Raw genomic sequence first — 23591 nt, 5'->3', positions numbered from 1 at the left:
ACATTCATGGATGCATTTTCTGGTTACAACCAGATAAAGATGGCTGAGGAAGATCAGGAAAAAACTACTTTCATCACAAGCCAAGGACTCTACTGCTATAAGGTGATGCCCTTCGGACTGAAGAACGCAGGAGCAACGTACCAAAGACTGGTAAACAAGATGTTCAGCAAGCAGATTGGGAGAAATATGGAGGTATATGTGGACGATATGCTCGTCAAGAGAAAAGAAGAGTTGACTCACCTGGACGACCTGGGAGAGACATTTAATACCCTCCAAAAATACCAGATGAAGCTTAATCCAAGTAAGTGTGTGTTCAGGGTAGCTTCAGGAAAATTCTTAGGATTCATGGTATCCCAGAGGGGAATAGAAGCAAATCCAAAGAAGGTGCAAGCAATACTCAGCATGGCATCACCCAAGACCGTCAAAGAAGTCCAAAAGCTCACGGGAAGGATAGCTGCACTCAATAGGTTCGTCTCTAAAGCAATAGACAAATGTCTTCCCTTTTTCAAAACGTTGAAGCAGGCTTTCTCCTGGACTGACGAATGTGAAGCAGCCTTTCAAGAGCTCAAGCGGTACCTCAGTAGCCCGCCCATCTTGAGTCCCTCAAAGGCAGGGGAAAACCTTTACTTATACCTGGCAGCATCAGCCACAGTCGTCAGTGCAGCCTTAATTAGAGTGGAGGATAAGAAGCAGCTTCCAGTTTACTATGTCAGTCAAGCCTTCCAGGGAGCAGAGGCCAGGTATCCCAGGATTGAGAAAATCGTTTTCGCCCTAATAGTGGCCTCACGAAAGCTACGACCATACTTCGAAGCACACCCTATCCTTGTAATGACGGACCAACCTATCCGAAAGTCCATGAACAAGCCTGAAGCAGCTGGGAGAATGGTCCAATGGGCAATTGAACTTAGCTAGTTCAACATCGAATACCATCCCAGAACGGCCATCAAGGCGCAAGCTCTAGCAGACTTCATAGCCGAGTTCACCCTTCCAGAAGATGACGACGGCAAAAATGAGGTTGAACGGTGGACGATTCAGACTGACGGATCGTCAGCCCAAAAGAGGGGAGGAGTAGGGGTCATTATAAACACCCCCAATGGAGAAAAACTCCAATATGGAGTCCAATTAAAATTCCCGGCAACCAACAACGAGGCCGAGTACGAAGGGATACTGACGGGACTGAGAATTGGCAAAGCCCTTGGGATTAAGAACCTGCTTATTCAGAGTGACTCAAAGCTGGCAATAGGGCAGATCCGGGAAGAGTATGAGGCGAAAGAAGAGAGGATGCAGAAGTACCTCAAGCTGATTAAACATTTAGCCTGTGGGTTCGATAAGTTGGATTTCGTTCGGATCCCAAGAAACCAGAATGCGACGACAGACGAGGTTGCCAAAATGGCCTCATCCGAAGAAGAACCAACGAACAGTGAAATTCTCATGGAGATTCAGAAACACCCCAGCATCGAAGAAGTCCCAATATTCTCCATCCAGAACATAGGTGGTTGGATGGAACCGATCGTCTCATATCTTCAAGACGGGCATCTCCCTCGTGACTCAGTGGAAGCCAGGAAGGTTAAAGCAAGAGCGGCTAGGTTTACAATTTTGAATGATACCTTATACAAAAGAGGGTTTTCCTTGCCTTATCTGAAGTGTCTCGACGAGGAAGAAGCCAAGTACGTCCTCCACAAAATCCACGAAGGGATTTGTGGAGACCATGCCGGGCCTAGATCCCTGGTAAGCAAAGTTGTTAGAACAGGATATTTCTGGCCAACCATGCAGGCAGACGCCACGGAGCTCGTCAAGAGGTGCGATAAGTGCCAGAGGTTTGGGAATGTCCAGAGGCTGCCAGCAGAAAAGATGACGACGATTACCTCCCTGTGGCCATTCACACAATGGGGGATTGATATCGTCGGCCCATTACCCCAAGGAAGAGGACAGGTAAGGTTCCTGCTCGTCGCTATCGACTACTTCACTAAATGGGTCGAAGCAGAAGCAATGGCAACAATCACAGAAGCAAGAATCCGTAGCTTCGTGTGGAGAAATATAATTTGTAGGTTCGGGATTCCATGAGCAATTATTTCAGATAATGGCCGACAGTTCGACAGCCAGGGATTCAGGGACTTCTGCTCAGGGCTAGGCATCAAGAATAAATTCTCGTCACTTGGACACCCGCAGTCAAACGGACAAACGGAAGTAACTAATCGAACACTGCTCAGAATCATCAAAGCCCGGCTAGACGAAGCTAAGGGCGCGTGGCCGGAAGAATTGCCCAATGTCTTGTGGGCCTACAGAACAACGGCAAGAACCCCAACGGGAGAGACGCCTTTCAGGCTCACTTATGGCACTGAAGCTGTAATCCCCGTCAAGGTGGGTATGGCCAGCACCAGGCGAGAAGTGTTCCACGAGGAGGACAACGACGACCAACGTCGAATCAATCTAGATTGCTAAGACGAGGTAAGGGATAAGGCCTCGAACGTGACGATGAAGTACCAACAGAAGATGATGGAATACTATAACAAAAGGGTCAAGCTCAGAAGACTAGGAATTGGCGATCTCGTCCTACACAAGGTGACTACTGCAACTAAAAACTCCGCCCACGGGAAGCTCGGTCCCACGTGGGAAGGACCTTACAGGGTCGTGCACTACTCCCGGCAAGGTAGCTATCATTTGGAGACCCTAGACGGACAAAAACTCCCGCGACCCTGGAACATAGAACACTTGAAGAAGTACCACCAACAGATGTAATTCAAGAATGTACCAATTCCTCAAAATTAAATGAAATAATGGTTCAAATAATGTGTTCATACAGGTACCGTCAATAGAAAGTCCTGGAGACCCGCTACAAAAAAAAAAAAAAAATTTGTCTAAGTAATAAGATTCCGCATAGACGGATGTACATTACTGACGAAGGCAAAAATAAAAAAAAATTTGTCTAAGTAATAAGATTCCGCATAGACGGATGTACATTACTGACGAAGTCAAAAAAAAAATTTGCCTGATTAATAAGATTCCGCATTGACGGATGTACATTACTGACGAAGGCAAAAATAAAATTTTTTTTGTCTAAGTAATAAGATTCCGCATAGACGGATGTACATTACTGACGAAGGCAAAAACAAAATTTTGTCTAAGTAATAAGATTCCGCATAGACGGATGTACATTACTGACGAAGGCAAAAACAAAATTTTGTCTAAGTAATAAGATTCCGCATAGACGTATGTACATTACTGACGAAGGCAAAAAAAAAATTTTGCCTAAGTAATAAGATTCCACATAGACGGATGTACATTACTGACGAAGGCAAAAACAAAAACAAAAACAAAAATTTGCCTAAGTATTAAGATTCCGCATTGACGGATGTACATTACTGACGAAGGCAAAAATAAAAAAATTTTGTCTAAGTAATAAGATTCCGCACAAACGGATGTACATTACTGACGAAGGCAAAACCAAAATTTTGCCTAAGTAATAAGATTCCGCATTGACGGATGTACATTACTGACGAAGGCAAAAATAGACAAAATAATAAGATTCCGCATAGACGGATGTACATTACTGACGAAGGCAAAAACAAAATTTTGCCTAAGTAATAAGATTCCACATGGACGGATTATTGACGAAGGCAAAATCCGAAAAATGCCTAAGTAAAGGAAAATGCCTAAGTAATAACGTTCCAACCAGATGAACATACGTTACTAACGAAGACAGAGGAATTAACATACAGAAGAACATGTGTAAGTAGATACGATAAAAGCCTAAAAACCAAAGGCCATTGTTTATACAAAAAAATTAAAACCCATAAACACTGGGCTAAAAATACACATGAAAATTTTAGATGTCCTGGAAATTGAGCCTTAAAAACATATCAGGCACAAAAAAAAAAAAAAGATAAACTTCTTGATAACAGGTTCAAACATCCGGAACGACATCGTCTTCAGCTGGGGCATCGAGGGCAGGGGCATCGACAACGTGAGCATCAGGATTGTCTCCAATAGCCTCAGCTGCGGCGGCTTGGGCAGCCTCGTCAGCAGAGATCTCCCTATCGACCTCCTCCATATCCAGCGCCTCCAAATCTACTCCGGAAGGATGCTTAAGGCAATACCTCTTCAAGAGCTCAAACCCTTTAAAATACCAGCTGAAGAGCACGGAGTTGTACTTCTCGGTCTGCTGGAAGCCCTCGATGGCCCTGGAGGCGACGACCTTAATCTTTTCCTTCGCCGCCGCGAGCTGCTCGTCCTTTTCCAGAACCAACTACTGCTCCACCTTAAGGTCATCACCCAGCTTCTTGACCTCTTCCTTGGATTGCTGAACATCCTCCATCACGGCTATTAGATCTCTCTTCAGCTTCGAGTTCTCCATCTCCAGGACTTTGATCCGAGAAAGCGAGGACTCAACCTTGGCTTCCTGAGCTAGATACTCCGCTGAAAGATGAATAGTTTCCCCCAACACCTAAAAAAAAAAAAACACGCGAAGAATAAATAAGAAGGGGGGTATATATGTAGATGCGTCATGTAAAACAAACAGGTTATCTAGACGAGCTTATGGATGTGATGACCCATCAACTCATTTGGGGTCAAACCTGAGAACACCTTTAGGTCCTCGGCAGTTACGACCCCATGAGCCCGAGCCGTCGCCAACTTCTCGTCGTCCCAAATAGTGGACGAGCAAGCGGCTTCCTTTCCTCTGTCCGATGTACGAGGCCTTTTGGAAGCAGGGGTTGGGATCTCTTCAACCGAGGTGGCCGGAGAAGCCGTCCTCGTCGTCTCGGCACCTGAAACAACAGGTGTGGTCGAAGCCGTCGGAGTAACGGAAGAGACTTTCCCCTTTACACGAACCACCTTCTTCCTGAGGTTGGATAAAGGTTCGTCTTTCTTCGACCTCATTTTCTCGTACATACCCTTGTTGAATTTCGTCGTCATCTTTGCGAAAGGGAAAAATTTTATAAGAGAAAAAGCAAGTAAAAAAAGTACAGCCATAGGGCCGAGTCCGGCGAACTCAGGAGCTTACTCTTCTTTCCCTCGATATTAAGGCTCCGCAAGACGTAGGGAGACGGATCGGGGCCGAGGCTGTAAAAAGCGAGCGTCCTCGGATCTACTAAGTCATCCCAGTTCTCGATGGTTTGGGAATACGTGATGGCCGCCTCAACGCGCTCCTTGTACCTACTTTTCAGCTTTGGCCTTCGTTTAACTGCATAGGAACGAAGAAAGTTAGTAACGATAACTTAAAAAAAAAAAAAAAAAAAAAAAACGAGAAAGGAGACTGACGCACCTAAGGTCGGGGTTCCCCACCGACGAAGCAACCTGGGGATCTCACCCTAGTCTTGGCTAGAGGGAGTCTCAAAATCATCCCCAGACACAAACACAAATCTGGACTTCCAGTACCTGAAGGACGAAGGTAAGCCCTTGACGATCCTGGTTCTTCTCTCCCAAGGTACTAGCTCGTAATACCCGTACTCTTTGGACTCTTTTAGATGGTATAAAAAGACGAGCTCGTTTACCTTAATCATATCCCCGTTAGCAGCCAACCATATTTCCATACAGTTGACCACTATTCTCCACGAATTGGGCATAAGCTGCCCAGGGGCAATCCCCAGATATGCCAGGAGCTCCATCACAAACGGGTGGACAGGAAGCCTAAGTCCACAAGTAAAAGCGGCCTTATAGAAGCACACTTCACTTGGGAAAAACTGGCAAGCCCTATCATCGTCAGTAGGGTGATGAACACGAACCCGCTCTGGGAACTAAAACCTATCCCTAAACCGACCGATGGCGTCAGAATCTAACCTACATGGCTCCACGAGGGCATGAAAAGCCCTAACCTCTCTAAAGGTCGAAACGACTATATCTCCCCCCATAGGGTCTTCACTAGACGACAACCCAGTGTCGAGGTCACTAGACCTAACTTCAGACATTGACTGCGGCTCCCTCACTAAGCCTTCGAACCAATCGATCGACTCTCGGAGCAATGGAAACAAGTCACCTAAAACAACGCCTAAGCTGTTACCCTCAAAAACAAAACCCCTCAAATTGGGAAAAGCGCCTAAAGCCCCCCCTAAGCGAGCAAAGAGAAAAGAAATTGAAGGACAAGCTTCCCTAACCTCTAAATTACTGACCATGAACTCCCAAGCTAATAGGAAAATACTAAAATTCCCACAAAAAAGAGGGGGAGAAACAAACAGGAACACAGAAAGAACCAAGAAACAAAAAACCAAAAAGGAATCAGATACTTGCGAAAAAAGAAAAAATAGAAGAAGGAAGAAGAAGAAAAAGCTTACCTCAAAGAAGAGAAGCGAGAAGCCCAACAGCCAAGCAAACACCAAACTCGGAAAAAAGCGAAGAAATATACGAAGAGGGTGCTCAGAGGAGAAGAACTGAAGTTTGAAAGAAAATGAAAGGTAAAGTACAAAGAAAGGAGTTTAAAAACCAAATGGAGGTGAAAACCGAAAATCGGCGGGAAACCCAAGGGTCAACCCCTCTCGAACCACATCACGCCACGTGGCCACGACCCACGTAACGCCACCACCACGCATTCAATGCGGCACGAAATCCCAAAGGACAAAAAACAAAAAACTGTTCGGCTTCCACGATCGTCACCGACGACCATGAAGCCCGGGGGGCATCTGATGGGACTGACGAAGTTAAAGCACAGACGAAGCTGCCTTCATGGACGAACATGACCAGTATCCGCGTCATCAGAAAGAGTTAATGCCATTCAATGCTGCCAATAAAGCCCCAACCGTTACGAGACCAGCTGGACGAGTCGGTTGTAACGCATTAAAATCCATAAACTCCACCAGAGACGTTATCAGGGGAGTCATTAACACCCCAACGGCTATAATCCCCAAGGGAATATAAAACCCTCGCAACACCAATACAAGGTATAGAGACAACATCACAACCTGAATTACTTTATTCTTGATATTTTGATTATTGCCTCCTTTCATACTGACTTTGCCATCGGAGGCGTTGTGGCAGGCACCACACCGGTGACCACTTGAATAAGTTCTTGCTCCCACAGGGTCGTCAGAGTACTGCTAGGGACCATCTGGACGAATCCCAGAGGAACCGACGAGATACTGCTTCATCACCCCTCGATGTACATCTAGACTTTCAACTCTAAATAGAGATTTCATCGTTTCATTTATATAGAAACTCAAAAGTTTAGGGAAATAGAACTTTACTTTATATAACAATATTATAATAATATAGTGCTAATATAAGACAGATTCATTTTTTTTTAACAACATAAATATAAGCTATTTGCTTCTTCACTAGCTTAAGCCTAATTTGCTTTTTCATAGAATCATCTTATACACGGCCAATGGTAATTGCAATCATTCTTTTTCATCACTATATATTCAATATATTAGCATGCTAAAAGTATGTGTTTCTATTATAGTAGAAACCACTTTATACATAAATATCTTTTTTTTTTTTTAATATTACTCTTGCTCTTGGTGTTTACTTAAGCACAAAATTTATCTCACTAAAAATTTGTTCTTCCACCAGTTCACAACTCATAAATATATGGCAAGAGATGTAGATTCATTAGCATCTACATAAGGTTAGTAGTCTCTAGGTACTAGGAACCACATTTAGGAACATAAGAATTTCCATAATTTCACAACCATAAGGAACTTCATATTTTTGTAAAAATTTGGCATTATTATACTACATAATTGTATAATACGAATGTCTACACATTCTCATTTTATTTTTGGCACAAATACAAGTGTCTAGTTTATACAAGGGCATCATTGTATTTTTTTTATACAATAGAAATGTCTACTTGATATGGCACCATTGTTCTCACTTAACTATAGTACCCTTTTTACAATAAGGATAAACTTTTTCACAACATAATTTTTTTATTTTAAGTCTCAAGAGAATTCGTATAGTTGAATTTTATCGCCAGCTATATTAAAAGTCCTGAGTAGTATTTCTCAAAAGCCTTTTTTTCTTTTCTTTTTTATATCATATACCTCAATTTTCTATACCCAACTATTTGAGAAAATTTAAATGAAAAACATGCCACATAAAATTCTCAATTATTTAACATAAAAATTTAGGGAACTTAAACTTTTTTCAAAATAATTTTCAAGATAGAAGCACCATATTTGTGGGTTTCATAAAAGTCTATGAAAATTTTCACATCCTCAAAAATAACCCGTCAATTATATTTTGTATGAGATGCATAAGTATATCTCAATGCTATGGCTCACTAATTCTCCAATGAAAATAATAATAATATTTATTAACTTACCAAGACCTTTTTGTACAGCAAGCATCTCGCGAAAACACTGAAGTGCATCAACATGCTAACGGCTATTAGGGACAGCACATTCAAATTAAAACACTGTGTGCGTGATCCCACTGCCTACTCGTGTACAATTTGTAATGGCCAGCCCATGAGAATGAGAATAACATCAACACAAAATCTGTATAATCAAGCTATATAAGAATGACATGTTATAGGCAAACATTTGATGCCAAAATAGTTCTCCTCGCTAATAGTTTGAGTTAGAAAATAATTATGTTGGTATCCACTAAATCTGACTCAATTGATATCTTAATTCTTACACAAATATCAGAATAAACAATAATCTTTCACATATAAGGAGGCAAATTTAAAAATTAGTATAGATTAAACCACGTAATTATACGTAATTCATTGAATACCAAAATTTGCATATCTTTCATATAATAGCAATTATAGCAATTTCAATAATCATACACTAGTTAGTTAGCCAAAAAATTTAGTTTATATATAGAGAAAGTTCTCTAATTTATCAAATATATATATATATATATATATATAATAAGAATATATATAATCACATCATATCTCTTGTAAACGTTGGATCATCTCAAATTGTTGTTCCTAAGAACAATAATTGATAAATCAATTGAATTTCATTACATTCTACATATCATATAAATTATTATTATTCACATAAATTAGATTTACCACAGAATTAGAGAATAGTGGAGAGATGTTACCTTGATGATACTTTAAATTAATCTCATGACAAGAAGCATATACCATCAATTCATATACGTTTTATAGATGGTAGGGTTGAGGCGTGAACCGAGTCACTATCTTAAGATAATACACGCGATTACCGGGTTTCTAGTCACTACAACAAAATGTATTTTTAGTAATGAATTTTAGTGAGGAAAAATTTTTCGTCACTAAAAACTTACATTTAGCGATGAATTTTGAATTTTGTCACTAAAAATAATAACCTTTAGTGACAAAACTTCAATTTCGTCCCTATTTGTTGATCTGAAACAAGGGCACCAAAAGGAAAAAGTATGGCGCAAATTTAATAAGTCTACAGAAACGAAATTTTTCGTCATTGGAATTCTAAGTTTTTTGTGATGAAATAATTTCATCACTGTAGGTTTTGCTAGGAGATTATGAGCGACGAAACAAATGTCATTGCTAAAAGAACCCAACAGCGATGAAACAGAGTTGTCGCTAAATTATACTTTAAGGCATTTTAGTGACAGAACTCTAATTCGTCACTGAAAGTGGTCTATAGCGACGAAATAATTTCATCGCTAAAAGTGTTAATATAAAAGAAACCAAACCCTCATTTTAGTCATTTTTCAACTTCTCTTTTAACATGTTCTCTCTCTCTTGGTGCCGTCGCACTCCACTATTGCCGATCCTTGCCACGCCTTCAATTTTTGCTCCGCCGTCGTTCTCCACCTCTCCATGCCACCGTTAAGACTCACTGTTAACCTGACCACGTCGTTGCACTCCACCTCACTTCTCCTCACCTCATCTCACCTTGCCCATAACCTTACGAATGCCGCCGTCGTTGCTTCCATCGACAGCCATCAGCAACACCTCCATCAATAGCCACCAATGACACCTTCGTCTCCTCCAAAGATCTGCTTCCATCGACCACCACCACGAAGTCCAACAGTATGTTTCTTCTTTCTTTCTTTTTTTCTTTTTTTATAAACCTCTTTTTGTTTTTACTTTATATTTCTTACTTATGTTTTATTATTATTATTATTATTATTATTATTATTATTATTTTGTAGTTTTGATTTTAATTTGAATTTTTTTTTTAATAGTGTTGGATTTGTCTTATTTGGGGGTATGTATGGTTGTATTGATTATTATTTCATTGAATTTAATAAAGTTACTTTGTTATTGGGTATTTATAGCTTGGTTAGTGGGTCATGGGTGTGGCTTTGATGGTCAAATGTTTGTTGTAAAGGGACATGGGAAATGGAAAAAATAAAAAGGTAGCTAGATTTATAGAAATGTGATAAAGGGTGTTTTTGTTTATATATATAACACCACAAATGTGATAAAGGTTTGTATCATCGTCAGTCCCTTACCTTGGAGCCACCACTTATAAATAAATAAATGAAAGTTTAAATGTGTTAAGGTAAAACCTTTGTTATAAGACCTAGACATTTTGACATTGGTTTAGTGGTTGGGTTAATTGGTTGAACTACAAAACTGTGAAGGTAAATTATCTTTGTAAATGTGACTTTTGTGATTTAAATGAATATTGGGCACAAAAGGTTTTGATTTAAACAAATATTGTACAGGTTCTTTGTGAATACATAGTGTAGACATCAAAATTTTATGATGCATTCACAACAGTCTGATTGTTCATGATAAAATATTTGTGATCAAGTTAATCTTCAATTGATGATGTGGATGATCATCGAATGAAATCAAGCCAAGTGGCAACATCAAATGAAGACAGCCATATGGCAGCGTCAGAAGAAAAAACTTATATGGAAGGTTCTTATTAAATAAAATACCAAATTAAATTCATAATTCAACTCTCAATAAATGCTAAGAGGAGATTCCAAATTAAATACTGTTGAGTTGCCTATAAATAGAGGTTTCTGATATGAAAAAAGGACGGATACTTAGAGAGAAAACCCTATTGACACTCAGTCAAAATAGAGAGTCATCTCTAAGTCCACAAGCATTCCATTGTTCATCAAGGTTTATTCCTACTTCTTCAAATCAAAGTAGGGATTCTCCTTCAATCCAGTTTGAGATTAAGCCAAATCAAATCAAGCTCATTCAAATATTCATTCAACTTGGAGACATCAAAGCACGATTCAAGATCAAGCCTTATAGCCCTTCGGATCGTAAAGTTACTTGAAGATCTAATCAAAGGAGTTTTATTGTACTCTTTCATTGTAAAGAGTCATACAGAGGATTGTATTCACATATATACAAATCAATACAATCGATAATTTGTTACACTATTTCATGATTGTGTGATTCTTCTTTTACGAAAATTGTGTGTACAAATTTCTGGCATGCCCGGTGGGATGTCTCTGCCTCTCATCTCTTTCTCCATCTTAGAAATCTTCAAGTCTCCCATTCACCAAGTTCAATGGCCTCGAAGAAGTCTCAGATTCCTAAGAATGCTACCAAAAGCGTTGGGGGCTCAACAAGCAACAGTACTTCTACAAGTCCCATGACTCAAAACAAAGCTAAGGCAATAAGGCTCCTCACAAGAAGTTGAGGGAAAGGCTCCTGTGACCAAACTCATAAGTGCCCCAGCCCAGCCAAAGACTGTCATCTCCTTGAACACTTTGAGGACAAGCAAGCATACTTCCTCTAGGAGGGGAGATTCAACATTCGCTCCAGAGGACTCAACGATAGAGAGCGAATATCACTATTATGCATCAGATGCTAGGTTGAGTACCACTTCACAGTCAGGTTCTTCCCAAGGATCCCCCTAAGAAGTCGCTTCATCTATCTTCTCAGAGAATTCTTCTCGTACAATAGCCATGGTGGCCATGATGATAGAGACTGCTACCATTGACGAAAAGATTGCTGAAATGGGACATGCTATAGCTAAGCTTACCAAGACCATGGAGGAGAAGGACCTTCAAATCACCACGATTATGAACAAGCTCGAGGTTTAGAATCGAGGGGAGTCTAGCAAAGACCATTCTCACACACATTAGCATACATCCCAAGATGCTCACACATCTTCTCCAAAGAAGGCTGGCAGTCCACAAAGGAGCTCTACCTCAATTTCATCTCTATCAGTCCAGCAGTTACAAGACATGATAACGAACACCATTGAGCTCAATATGGTGGGGCACCATAGAGCTCTCTGATGTATTCAAAACCATACACCAAGAGGATTGACATTTTATAGATGCCTACGGGTTACCAACCTCCTAAGTTTCAACAGTTCGATGGGAAAGGGAATCTGAAGCAACATATCTCTCATTTCATCGAGACTTCAATAACACCGATACAAATGGGGACTTGCTCACGAAGTAATTCGTGTGTACTCTTTGAGGAAATGCCTTTGATTGGTACACGAATCTTGAGCCTGAGTCCATTGATAGCTGGGAGCAAATGGAAAGGGAATTCTTGAACCATTTTTACAGTACTCGACGTATCGTAAGCATGCTAGAATTGACCAACATGAAGAAATGGAAAGATGAACCAGTGGTAGACTACATCAATTGTTGGCGCTCATTGAGCCTCAACTGCAAAGATCACCTTTTTGAGTCTTCAGGAGTGGCGATGTGCATCCAAGGTATGCACTGGGGGTTACTTTACATCCTCCAAGGAATCAAACCTCACACCTTTGAAGAACTTGCTACCTGAGCCCATGACATGGAGCTTAGCCTGTCTAGCCATGGAGAAAAGGGCTTACCTGTTGACGAGCAGCGTAAAGAGAAGAAAGATACGAGGAGGAGGGATAAGTCTTCCAAATCCATTGTTAAGGAATCTATGGCCGTTGCTGTGGAGCCTGTGAAGAGCTCCAGTAAAGAGAATAAGAGAATCGAGAAAAAAGCTGGTCTAATGCAAGAGCGGGAGAAGCGTCAATTGACTTTGAGGGAGATGGAAGAAAAGGTGTATCCGTTTCCAGATGCTGACGTGTAAGGCATGCTCGAGGACTTATTAGAAAAGGATGTGATCAAGCTTCCAGAATGCAAGTGTCTGGAAGAAATGGGGTGTACCAACGACCCAAAATACTACGTATACCATCGAGTTGTAAGTCACCCTGTGGAAAAATGTTTTGTTTTAAAGGACCTTATCCTAAGGCTTGCAAAAGAGGGTAAAATTCTTTTAGACCTAGATGAAACTACTAAGGCAAATCATGCTACGTTCCCTGTTAGATCCCCAATTTTTGTGTAGTCACCAACTCCAACGGAAGTGTGATCCACATTGCCATCAACATCAAGGGCCTATTACAAGCACATCAAATTTGGAACACTTGAGCCTATGCATGTATCATGCTTCAGCCCTTAAGATGATGATAGAGCTGACAACGAATTGGTGGGTGACGAAAAGGGTTGGAATTTTGTGACCTACAAAAGACTTCGAAAATAGCGTAACTCAAAACCCCATGTTCCTTACGAGAAAAGGGAACTTCAAGGTAGCAATTCAAATGTTGCTCCTAAGGGGAAGGGAACAAATAGTCTGAAGAAACAAAGAAAGGGAGCTCGTTCGAATGAGTTATTACAAAAGGAATGCCCACTGTTGGTTACGCTGCATGAGTTTTTCCCTAAAGGCTTTCTTACAGAGGGCCTAATGACAACCACTTACATGGCCTCTTGCCATGATGCTGATGATCAAGAAAACCTTACCAAAAAGGAGGAAAAAGTGAACCTTGAAGAAACCAAAGGAACCAAGGAAGAGGGAAGTGAAACCCATGCCTCGAAAGAAGCGGTTGCTTTATGTGCTCATTGCTACGACAAGATGACGTTCGCTGATGAGAATCTCCTATTGGGCTCCAAACCACACAATCAACCACTTTTTGTCTCAGGTTACACACAGGGAGAAAAAGTAAGCCTCATCCTTATAGACGATGGGTTTGCCATTAACATAATGCCCAAAGGAACAATGAGACACCTAGGCATATCCATGGAAGAGTTATCAAAAAGTCGACTCGTCATCCAAGGCTTCAACCAAGAAGGACAAAGGGCCATCGGCATGATTCGGTTAGATGTGACTATTGATTAGTTGAAAGCAACACCTCTCTTCCATGTGATTGATTCAAGGAATTCTTATAACTTCTTGTTAGGACGACCATGGATTCATGGGAATGGTTTTGTACCTTCCACATTACACCAATGCTTCAAGTTTTGCGATGGCAAGCAAATAAAGGTCGTGAAAGTAGATTTGCAACCATTTACAGCGGCAAAATCTCACTTTGCAGATGCCAAGTTTTACTTGGATTGCGACATAACTTACGATGTACCACAAGAAGAGTCTATCAAAAAGAAGAAGGCAAACGTAAGGAAGGAGGCGAGCTTTTCACGAAAGGTCCCCAACCTAACTCTGAAGTGAGACAGAAGTTTCTTGAAAAGGAGAAAGAGGCACCCATGGTCTTACGATATGTGCCCGTGTCTACATGAAAGGAAGGGCAATCCCTATTCGGGTTGACGATGGAGACTAAGGATAAGTGCAAAAAGTCTACCCAAGAGGAAGATATTGCTATCCTTAAAAATGATTTCACCTTGCCATTACTGAAGTTAGACCAAGTGGCATCCACAAAACCCCCCCACTCAAAGGTTTCACTAAAGCAATGCGTAACCTTGTTAAAGAAGATACATTACCAGTCAAAAGAACAGAAGAGGGTTTAGACCCTAAAGCGTATAAAATTTTGGCAAAATCAGGCTATGATTTCAAAAATCCTCCATAATTGAGGCAACTTTATTCAGATTACATGGAAGGGAAGTCACATGGGCTTAACTCGACCCAAAGCAAACTAAAGCAACAAGGCTTTGCGATCGAGATTCCTAGAACTAGGCTGGGGTCTTCATCACAAGAGCCAGTTTGAATCTTGACCAAAGGGAAAGGGAAAAAGGCGACATCACAACACATCACCTTTGAAGTCGAGGAGGAGAGGAAGCTGAAGCCTATGTCAAGATCTTCTATATTTGACCATCTAGGAACATCTACTCCTCGAGAGTCAGTATTTAATAGATTAAGAATTTCTCTCCCTACAAAGGAAGGAACCTCACGTACACGTAGGTCAGCATTTGATAGGCTTGAGTCTATGAGTAGCTCAACTGACACCCCACGACCCAAGGAGGGGAAAAGCGGCCTACAAAAGAGAAATGGCACCGAAGCTTATAGCATTATCTCTTCGCGCATGAAATGTTAGTTGATTGTAGAAGTTAGTACAGGAAACTCCCTTAAAGTAAAGCGACAGACTATTGTACACAATGGGGAGGAGGATCATGAGAAACTAGTCCTTCTTTCTTGCCACATGACAACGAAAACCGATTCTGAATCAGATGCATCTGACGATGAACCAAATGAAGCCCCTCAAGCAATAGAAGATGAGGGGCAAGCAACTATAGATGAGCTCAAATAATTAAACATAGGGACTAATGAGGAACCTCGCCCAATCTACGTGAGTTCACTTTTGACACCAGAGGAAGAAAGCAAATACTTTGAGCTTTTAATGAAGTACAAAGATGTGTTCGCCTGAACGTACAAGGAGATGCCAAGTTTAGACCCAACAATTGCAGTTCACCGGTTAGTAATAAAATAAGGAGGGCATCTAATCAAGCAGGCCCAACGCCGCTTTCGACTCGAACTCCTCCCATAAATTGAGGCAAAAGTTAATAAACTCGAGCAGGCAGGATTCATCCGAGAGGTACAACTCTCAAAGTGGATTGCAAACATTATCCCTATAAAAAAGAAAAATGGACAAACTCAAGTTTGTGTTGATTTTCGAGACTTGAATAGAGCGTGCCCAAAGGATGACTTCCCACTTCCAAATATAGAGCTCATGGTTGATGCGACTATTGGTCATGAAGCATTATCATTCATGGATGGCTCGTCAGGATATAACCAAATTCGAATGGCACCCGAGGATGAAGAGTTCACCGCTTTTCGAACTCCAAAGGGGATCCACTATTATAAGGTGATGTCTTTTGGGCTTAAGAATTCCGGGGCAACATATCAACGGGTAATGCAACAAATTTTCGATGACATACTCCATAAAATTGTTCAATGTTATGTTGACGATCTAGCTATTAGGACAAAGATAAGAGGGGATCATTTATGGGACTTGCGCATTGTATTTAATCGACTAAGGAAATACCAACTCAAAATGAATCCTCTCAAATGCGCATTTGGCATCACGTCTGGGAAGTCTCTAGGCTTTATTATTCGACATCGAGGTATTGAAGTGGATCAATCTAAAGTAGACGCTATCCAAAGGATGCCTGAACCAAAAAACTTACGAGAGCTCCGGAGCTTACAAGGCCACCTTGAATACATTCGACATTTCATATCGAATCTAGCAGGACAGTGTCAACCATTCAGTTGATTGATGAGGAAAGATGCCACCTTTGAATGGGATGAGTCTTGCTAGAATGCATTTGAGAGCATTCAAAGGTATCTACTTAACCCGCCTATCTTAGGAGTACCTATGCCAGGAAAACCTCTAGTGCTATACATTGCTACACAAGAACAATCACTTGGGGCCTTCTTAGCTCAGAAAAATGAAGAATAGAAAGATAAAGCATTGTATTACCTTAGTCGAAAGCTAACTGGGGTAGAATTGAGGTATTCTCTAATAGAGAAGATGTGTCTTGCGCTTTTCTTCTCCATTCAAAAATTAAGGCATTACATGCAAGCACACGTAATACACTTGGTTACAAAGATCAATCTAGTCAAATAGGTCTTGTCTAGGGCAATCATATCTGGACAGTTGGCAAAATGGGCCGTTGCCTTTCAAGAGTTTGAAATCGCTAATGTGCCCTAAAAGGCCATCAAGGGGCAAGCACTAGCAAATTTCCTTGCCGATCATCTTATTCCTGCCGATTGTGAGCTCTCAGATGATTTTCTAGATGAAGATGTATTGTATACTAAAGTCCTCCCACCTTGGATGATGTTCTTCAATAGGGCCGCGCAGCAAGAAGAATCTGGTGCTGGGGTTGTTTTTGTGTCGCCACAAAAACAAGTGTTACCATTCGCCTTTGTGCTTAGTGAACCATGTTCAAACAACGTTGCTGAGTATCAAGCCCTTATTACCAGCCTCCAAATAGCCCTTGATATGAAGATCTCATACTTAGAAGTCTACGGTGATTCCAAGTTGGTAATCAATCAACTTTTGACACACTTTAAAGTTAAACATGAAGGTTTGATTCCTTACTTTTAGATGGCTACGCAACGAACTGAAAAGTTTGACGGAGTTTCCTTGGAGCATATTCCCAAAAACAAGAATAGGATAGCAAATGCTCTAGCCAACCTAGCCACCACGTTGGCTCTGTCAGAGGGTGAAAAGGCAAATGTCCCTGTCTTCAACTGTTGGGTGCTCTCTTACATGGAAGAATATGTGAGTGAGACGAATGCCATATCAATATCTATAGTGGAGGATGAAGATTGGCCCCAACCCCTGATTGATTACTTGGAACATGGTAAGCTACCCGAAGATCCCCGCCATAGGACTGAGGTACGGCAAAGGGCGCCTCGTTCTATACACTACAAGGGCACATTATACAGGAGGTCTTTTGACGGTCTATTCTTATGATGTCCTGGCAAGAAAGAAGGTGATCAAGCCATGGAAGAAGCTTATTCTTGAGTGTGTAGCACCCATTAGTCTGGCCTTAAATTGTATCATCGGATAAAATAAATGGGTTATTATTGGCCCACCATGTTCAAGGATTGTATAGACTATGCAAAGAAATTTAAAGCATGCCAGCTTCAAGCGAACTACATCCATCAGCCGCCGGAGCCCCTGCACCCTACAGTCGCGTTCTAGCCTTTTGCTGCATGGGGACTTGATGTCGTAGGACCATTGCCTAAGTCATCGGGGGGTCATCTGTACATATTAACCGCAAGCGACTATTTTTCTAAATGGACGAAAAGATTGAAGAAGCTTTATGGGTGTACCGAACAACATACTGGACACCCACACAAGCCACTCTGTATTCATTAGTATATGGTGTTGAAGTAGTCCTGCCTTTGGAGCGACAAATTCCGTCACTTTGAATTGCTATCCAAGAAGGGCTCACAAATGAAGAAAATGCGTGCTTAAGACTTGAAGATTTGGAGGCACTTGATGAAAAAAGATTAGAAGCTCAAAAACTTCTTGAATGCTACCAAGCGCGGCTTTCGCAAGCTTTCAACAAGAGAGTCCGACCTCGATCTTTCCAAGTAGGGGACCTAGTACTTGCAATGCAAAGATCCATCAACATCTCTCACAAGACTGGGAACAAGTTCACATCAAAATGGGATGGCACCTATGTCATGTAGGAGGTCTACACTAATGGCGTTTATAAGATAGTCGACGGAAATGGCCTGAAGGAAGGTCCCATAAATGCAAAATTCCTGAAGCAATACTATGCATGAAGTACTGGAGTTGCTCCTTGATAAGAGCTTAAACTACCCACTTTAAAAAAATAAAAAAAATAAAAAAAATAAATTCCCACTAGGTTGAAAACCTAGAAAGAGGCGACCTAGGCAAAAGTTAGGGACAAAAAAAAAAATCCCGCTAGGTTGAAAACCTTGAAAGGGGCAACCTAGGCAAAAGTTAGGGACCAAAAAAAAAAAAAAATCCCGCTAGGTTGAAAACCTTGAAAGAGGCAACCTAGACAAAAGTTAGGGACTTAAAAAAAAACTACTCTCTTGAACTACATTATGACTTAATCTCTTTTGGGTACATAGGCAACTTGGTATTCGTTACTAAGTTCAGTCGCATGTGTTCTTAAAAAAAATTATTAATAATAAGTCCTTTGAATTACGTTATGACTTGATCCCTTTTAGGTACGTAGGTAGCCTAGCATCCTTTGCTAAGCACAGTCACAGGGAAAAAAATGGATGTTCTAAAAAACTGATCATATTAGCTCATGCAAAAAAAAGAAAAAAGAAAGAAGCAAAGATTGATCTAGAAATAAATGAATTTCTTTATTAATAATGACATAGGTGTCGTTACATTGCAATGACTACATCAATATATATAAAAAAAAAGAAAAAAGAGAGATTAACCTATCCAATCTAAATGCCTCAACTCTCTTTGCTAGTCTCTAGTAACTCTTGTAGCTCTCTAAGTTTTGCATCATCAGAAACTTCTAAAGTTGGAGTAGCCTTAATCTTGGAAACCTTCCCCTTGATTTGAGAAATGATCACTTGTTGTTGGGCTAGCTTTGCATCACAGAGGGTGCTTGACTCTGTAAACTCTGCCTTTTGCATTGATAGCAACTGAAGTTCCTTCTTCAATTCAATCTCTCTAGCTAGGGCCTTGTCTAAGTTCGCCTTGATTGCAACTTTCTGATTGATCTTAATGGCTTCTGAGTCGAGGGCAAGAGTGAGACGATGTTGAGTGTCGGTAAGCTTCCGTTCCTTGACTTCAGACGCGATGCCTTATGAAAGAGCATGATGGAGGGAAGAATATCGGTCTACATCATTCATATATTTTGAAATACGCTCTCTTAAAGGCGTTGCATCCAAAACTTTTATTTCTACGATAACTTGGAGGATCTTCTCAACTCCATCCTTAAGTGAAGTCACAAGAGTATAAGGAGTTTTGACGACCTTCTCAATTAGGTCCCCTCCTAACGTTTTTGCACACTGTCGATCGGCCTTCAAAATCAAATCATCAAGATTGTCATTCTCAAAAAGTTCTTGGATACCAGAAATAGCTTCAAGGTCATTGTGAAGGTGACAAAGGTCCTTAATGGATTCAAGATCAAAATCATAAAAAAGAGAATTAAGACTCATTTGTGCACTGCCACCAGAAGAGTCGGGAAGTGGATCCATATCGACACCACAATCAGTCACCTAGGTGACCCCCACATGATCGAGGTTTTTGCTAGGATTGTCTCTTTGCCTTTTGCGTCTCTAGTGAGAATCTAAGTTGCCACTGTTCCGTTCGGAATCTGACATATCCTTATGCTTAGTCGCTTCCACGTCTTAAGGCATTGAGACTATGCAAGAGGGTCCATGTTTAGGAGAATGTGCCTTGTCCATGCATGTTCTTCCTAAAGACTCGTTAGTAGCCTCCAAAATCCCTAAAGATGGCTTCCCATCGCTTCGGCGCTTCACGGGTTCAACTACTTCATTGGGATATCTTATTTTAAGTTTTATCTTACTCGGGTTAACATTCCCAATCGGTTGCTCAATCCCACTTGAAAAAAAACCATCGGATCTTCTAGCCCACCAATTCATAGTCCTTCATACACAGAGCCTCGTGCTCAGGTGGGCAGGCAAGGATCAAGAACTCTGAATCAATAACAAGGTGAAGACATTGGCGCTAGAAGCATACTACTTGCTCTAAGGTGACGATGTGAAAGTCCTCATTAAGCTCCTAGGGATGTGTTGATTGAAATCGAACTATCGACCAAAGAGGTGAGGGCTATATGGTTCAACTATACATATATTGTTGGAAAAACTGGTTTTGCATCTCATACAAAACATACAGCGGAAGCAACAAATAAGGATCTATTTCATTCATGATTGAAAACATGCACTATGCAAATTTAAGAATTTAAGAACAAGATAACGTACCTTAGTGTGGTGAAATTCAAAACAAAAGATTAGAAGCACTTGAGAACACTTTTAATCTTCACTCCAATTCCATTTTATGCCCAAGAAGTGTGGTCTCTCAATCAGTTTCTAAGGGAGAATTATTGAGTGGCTTCACTCACACATACACACCATTTCACAATGATGTCTCATTTTTCTTTTTCTTTTTTTTCTTTTTTACTAATAAAAAATTCTGTATGTTTCTCTCTTTATAACTAACTGATTATCTAATTGGGCTGGCATATTGGACTTTTCCAATTGGGCTTTAGTGTGTGACTTGGAGTGGGACCAAAAGGGACCAATAAAATACTAGCTCCAATGGGTCTTGGGCTTTTCTGTCAACTCTTGACACGTCCAAAGTTACCATTAATTATATTTAATACTACTACATAAATATAATTGTACTCTAGGCCTTATTAATAAATTATATCTCAAGACTTTATTATACATGCAACTCCTTCATAAAATATTCGTAGTAACACAAAGTCATGAATTTAGACTGTCACTTTGTAAATTACATCTTATCCTTGAGTACCCAGTTTAATCCTTTAAGTTATTCATCATATATTTATGAAATCCAATTTCATAAATATACTTTAGTAACTTCTTACTAAAGTGGTTAGGCCTAACACTCTGAATAATCAAACCCATTAAACTTATCTCAATGGAATATTTTATATCTCTGTTAAGAGATTATGAATTCCATCTTGAGAATATATGTTTCATCAACACTAAATGTGGCTACCCAACATACTGAGGTTTTGACCGTTACATTAGATTTCACTCCTGATATATCAAAGCAACCTACATCTCATGATCAGGTCCATTATTCTCTCAGGATTAAAAGTTCATGCAATTACAAGTCGTGAGATTTATTATTAATTTGATAATCGTTAGGAGAATAATAAATCTCACAACGATCCAGTTCAATATGTCTTAACTCTTAAAACATATCAACATATCAACTAGAAGTCTCCACTTCCATGATTAAGACAAATTATCTTAGTTGATACGTTATAATCTTCGCAGATGAAATACCCAATTTCATCACCGACTACGAACTATAAATTCTAAGTTTACAAAGAACTTGTGACTTATATCTTCTGTGATTAAATCACGTAAATTACATACTATGCATCTCGTGGACTATATGATAATGTCCCAATATTTATGTTACCATTATTTTAGATAATAATAAAACAACTTTATTAATCAAAACATTAAATCATACATAATGTCATACATAGCATCATACAATAAGATTTAAGGGCACACATCCTAACATATACTTCCGTGACAAGAGGCCACGTAGCTGGAGCGTTGGCTGATGAAGTAATCTGCATAAGAGCTAGGTAGCTTGTCATCATCCACCAGAATCTCTTGATGGCCTTTAAAAAGGACCAGGAGATGAAACTTGAAGCAATTAATGTCACGAAATAGCTTACGAGGGTGTAACCTCATCGTAATGCTTGGTTGCACCTTCTCCGAAGTATCTAAACATGTGCGGAATAGCCTTAGAGCGAGGCCTTTCAAGTTCAAAGTGAGTGTCGAAGTATTCGGCCAACCAAGCATTTAAGTAGTGTGCAGGAAAAGTGGCATCACATTTACTAGGAGTCTTAGAAGACACAATTTCATTCAAGCCCCTATAAATGTTGGCTAGGACTGGGACTGCAAGGCAGTATCTCTTACCACGAGCCATATCACTTGCGCTCTTGAAAATACCAGGCCTGATTAAGTTTGGTCCACCGTTGGGAAGAGCGAACTCACACAGCCAACACAAGATCAAAGTAGCTAACCAAGGCTCTTCTATAAGCATTCTCTCCACTTTGAGCACATTGAAGGGAGCCTCGTCTTCTTTAGTCGAAATTCTGGGGGCATCGATTTTACCAGAGGGGTTATGAGATTTCTTGCCTCTTGCATTCCTCTTTATTGACCTTTTAGTCGGCGGTTTCTGATATTTAGACTCAGCACGGAACCCAAAGTTCACCCATGCGCCTATAGTGACCAAGTGCGAACCACCAAGCTCAAGACTGAGGTGATGGAAGGCGGCAAATAGATGATGACAGCATGAGGGGAGACACAATATGTCTTTTGAGTTTGGAACGACCTCTCCTACAGAGTTTGGAACGACCTCTCCTAAAATGAGCCATACACAAGAAGCCCACTAATCGAATGTAAGTCCCATAAGCTAATGGAGACCTCTCCTACAAAAGTGTGCAATGTGTTCGTAGCTGCACACCAACACTCTAGGAAGGCTTGCAAGACATGGGAGTTCTAATCATTTGTGAATAACGATGCAAGTAGCGGCTCATAAAGATTGGCATCACTTAAGGTTTTAGTATTGCGGCTCAATATGTCTTCTAGCCACTCCCAATATTTAGGGAGGTCTAGAAAAACTCACCCTTATATTGGAGTGGAGGAGTCTTGGAAGAAGGTAGGGCCCATTGCACTTCTCCCGCACTTATCTGACGACCAAAGAGAGGAAATGGATCGATGTGGTCCGCGGTGGAGTGAAGGTTGGAGGCCAAAGTAAACGTCCTCGAAACGACATGCGAATCCCTTCTAGTTGGGTCGTATAGTTCGTGAGATGATTCGACCCACCATTGAGATAGACTTGGAGGACGAGGAATGGCAGTAGACGAGGATGAAGGGACACTGCTACCAAGTGGCTGGACTTTCAAGATGACGCCTTTCTCCAGGGGTTCGTTTGTAGAGTGCAAGAGAGTGATGGATTGATCATTAAGAGTCTTTGATGAGTCGTAAAAGATGACCATGATGGAGTGCACTTGATTGCAGCCACTTGGAGAAGACGAAGCTCGTAGAGGTCACAACTTGAGCAAACATGGAAGAGTCACAAGTCGAGCAAAGGGTTGGTAAACCTGAATCACATGACATACTTGACAACAAACCAAAGAAAAGGAGGAATAACTTATTAGTTCAAAGGCTATGTACGCTCTGTTTGTTTTGCTGGAAAACTTTCTGTAAAAATAGTTTTCCATATTTTCCAGTGTTTGGTAGCACAAAAAAAAACTAGTCAACGGAAAATTATCTTTAGTCAATGGAAAATCCTAATAAAAATAAGGCTTGTTTT

At 40.6% G+C, this 23591-nt stretch overlaps 2 protein-coding genes across 2 annotated transcripts; both read left to right on the top strand.

Annotated features, from left to right (window-relative positions):
• The first annotated feature begins 402 nt into the window (after positions 1-402).
• LOC142635161 (uncharacterized) lies at positions 403-2064 on the top strand. The gene is made up of 4 exons (XM_075809366.1): positions 403-740; positions 936-1014; positions 1222-1566; positions 1774-2064. The coding sequence occupies exons 1-4, from the start codon at positions 403-405 to the stop codon at positions 2062-2064; spliced, it is 1053 nt and encodes a 350-aa protein (XP_075665481.1).
• A 13694-nt stretch (positions 2065-15758) lies between these two features.
• Positions 15759-17507, top strand: LOC142635160 (uncharacterized). Its single transcript, XM_075809364.1, has 3 exons — positions 15759-15938; positions 16743-17072; positions 17136-17507. Exons 1-3 carry the CDS (start codon positions 15759-15761, stop codon positions 17505-17507), a joined length of 882 nt encoding a protein of 293 aa, XP_075665479.1.
• Positions 17508-23591: the final 6084 nt, after the last annotated feature.

The sequence above is a fragment of the Castanea sativa genome, chromosome 5 (assembly GCF_040712315.1).
Source record: "Castanea sativa cultivar Marrone di Chiusa Pesio chromosome 5, ASM4071231v1".
In the NCBI taxonomy this organism is placed as follows: Eukaryota; Viridiplantae; Streptophyta; class Magnoliopsida; order Fagales; family Fagaceae; genus Castanea; species Castanea sativa.
Note: the sequence above shows the minus strand (reverse complement) of the source record. Positions and strands in the feature narration are given on the sequence as shown.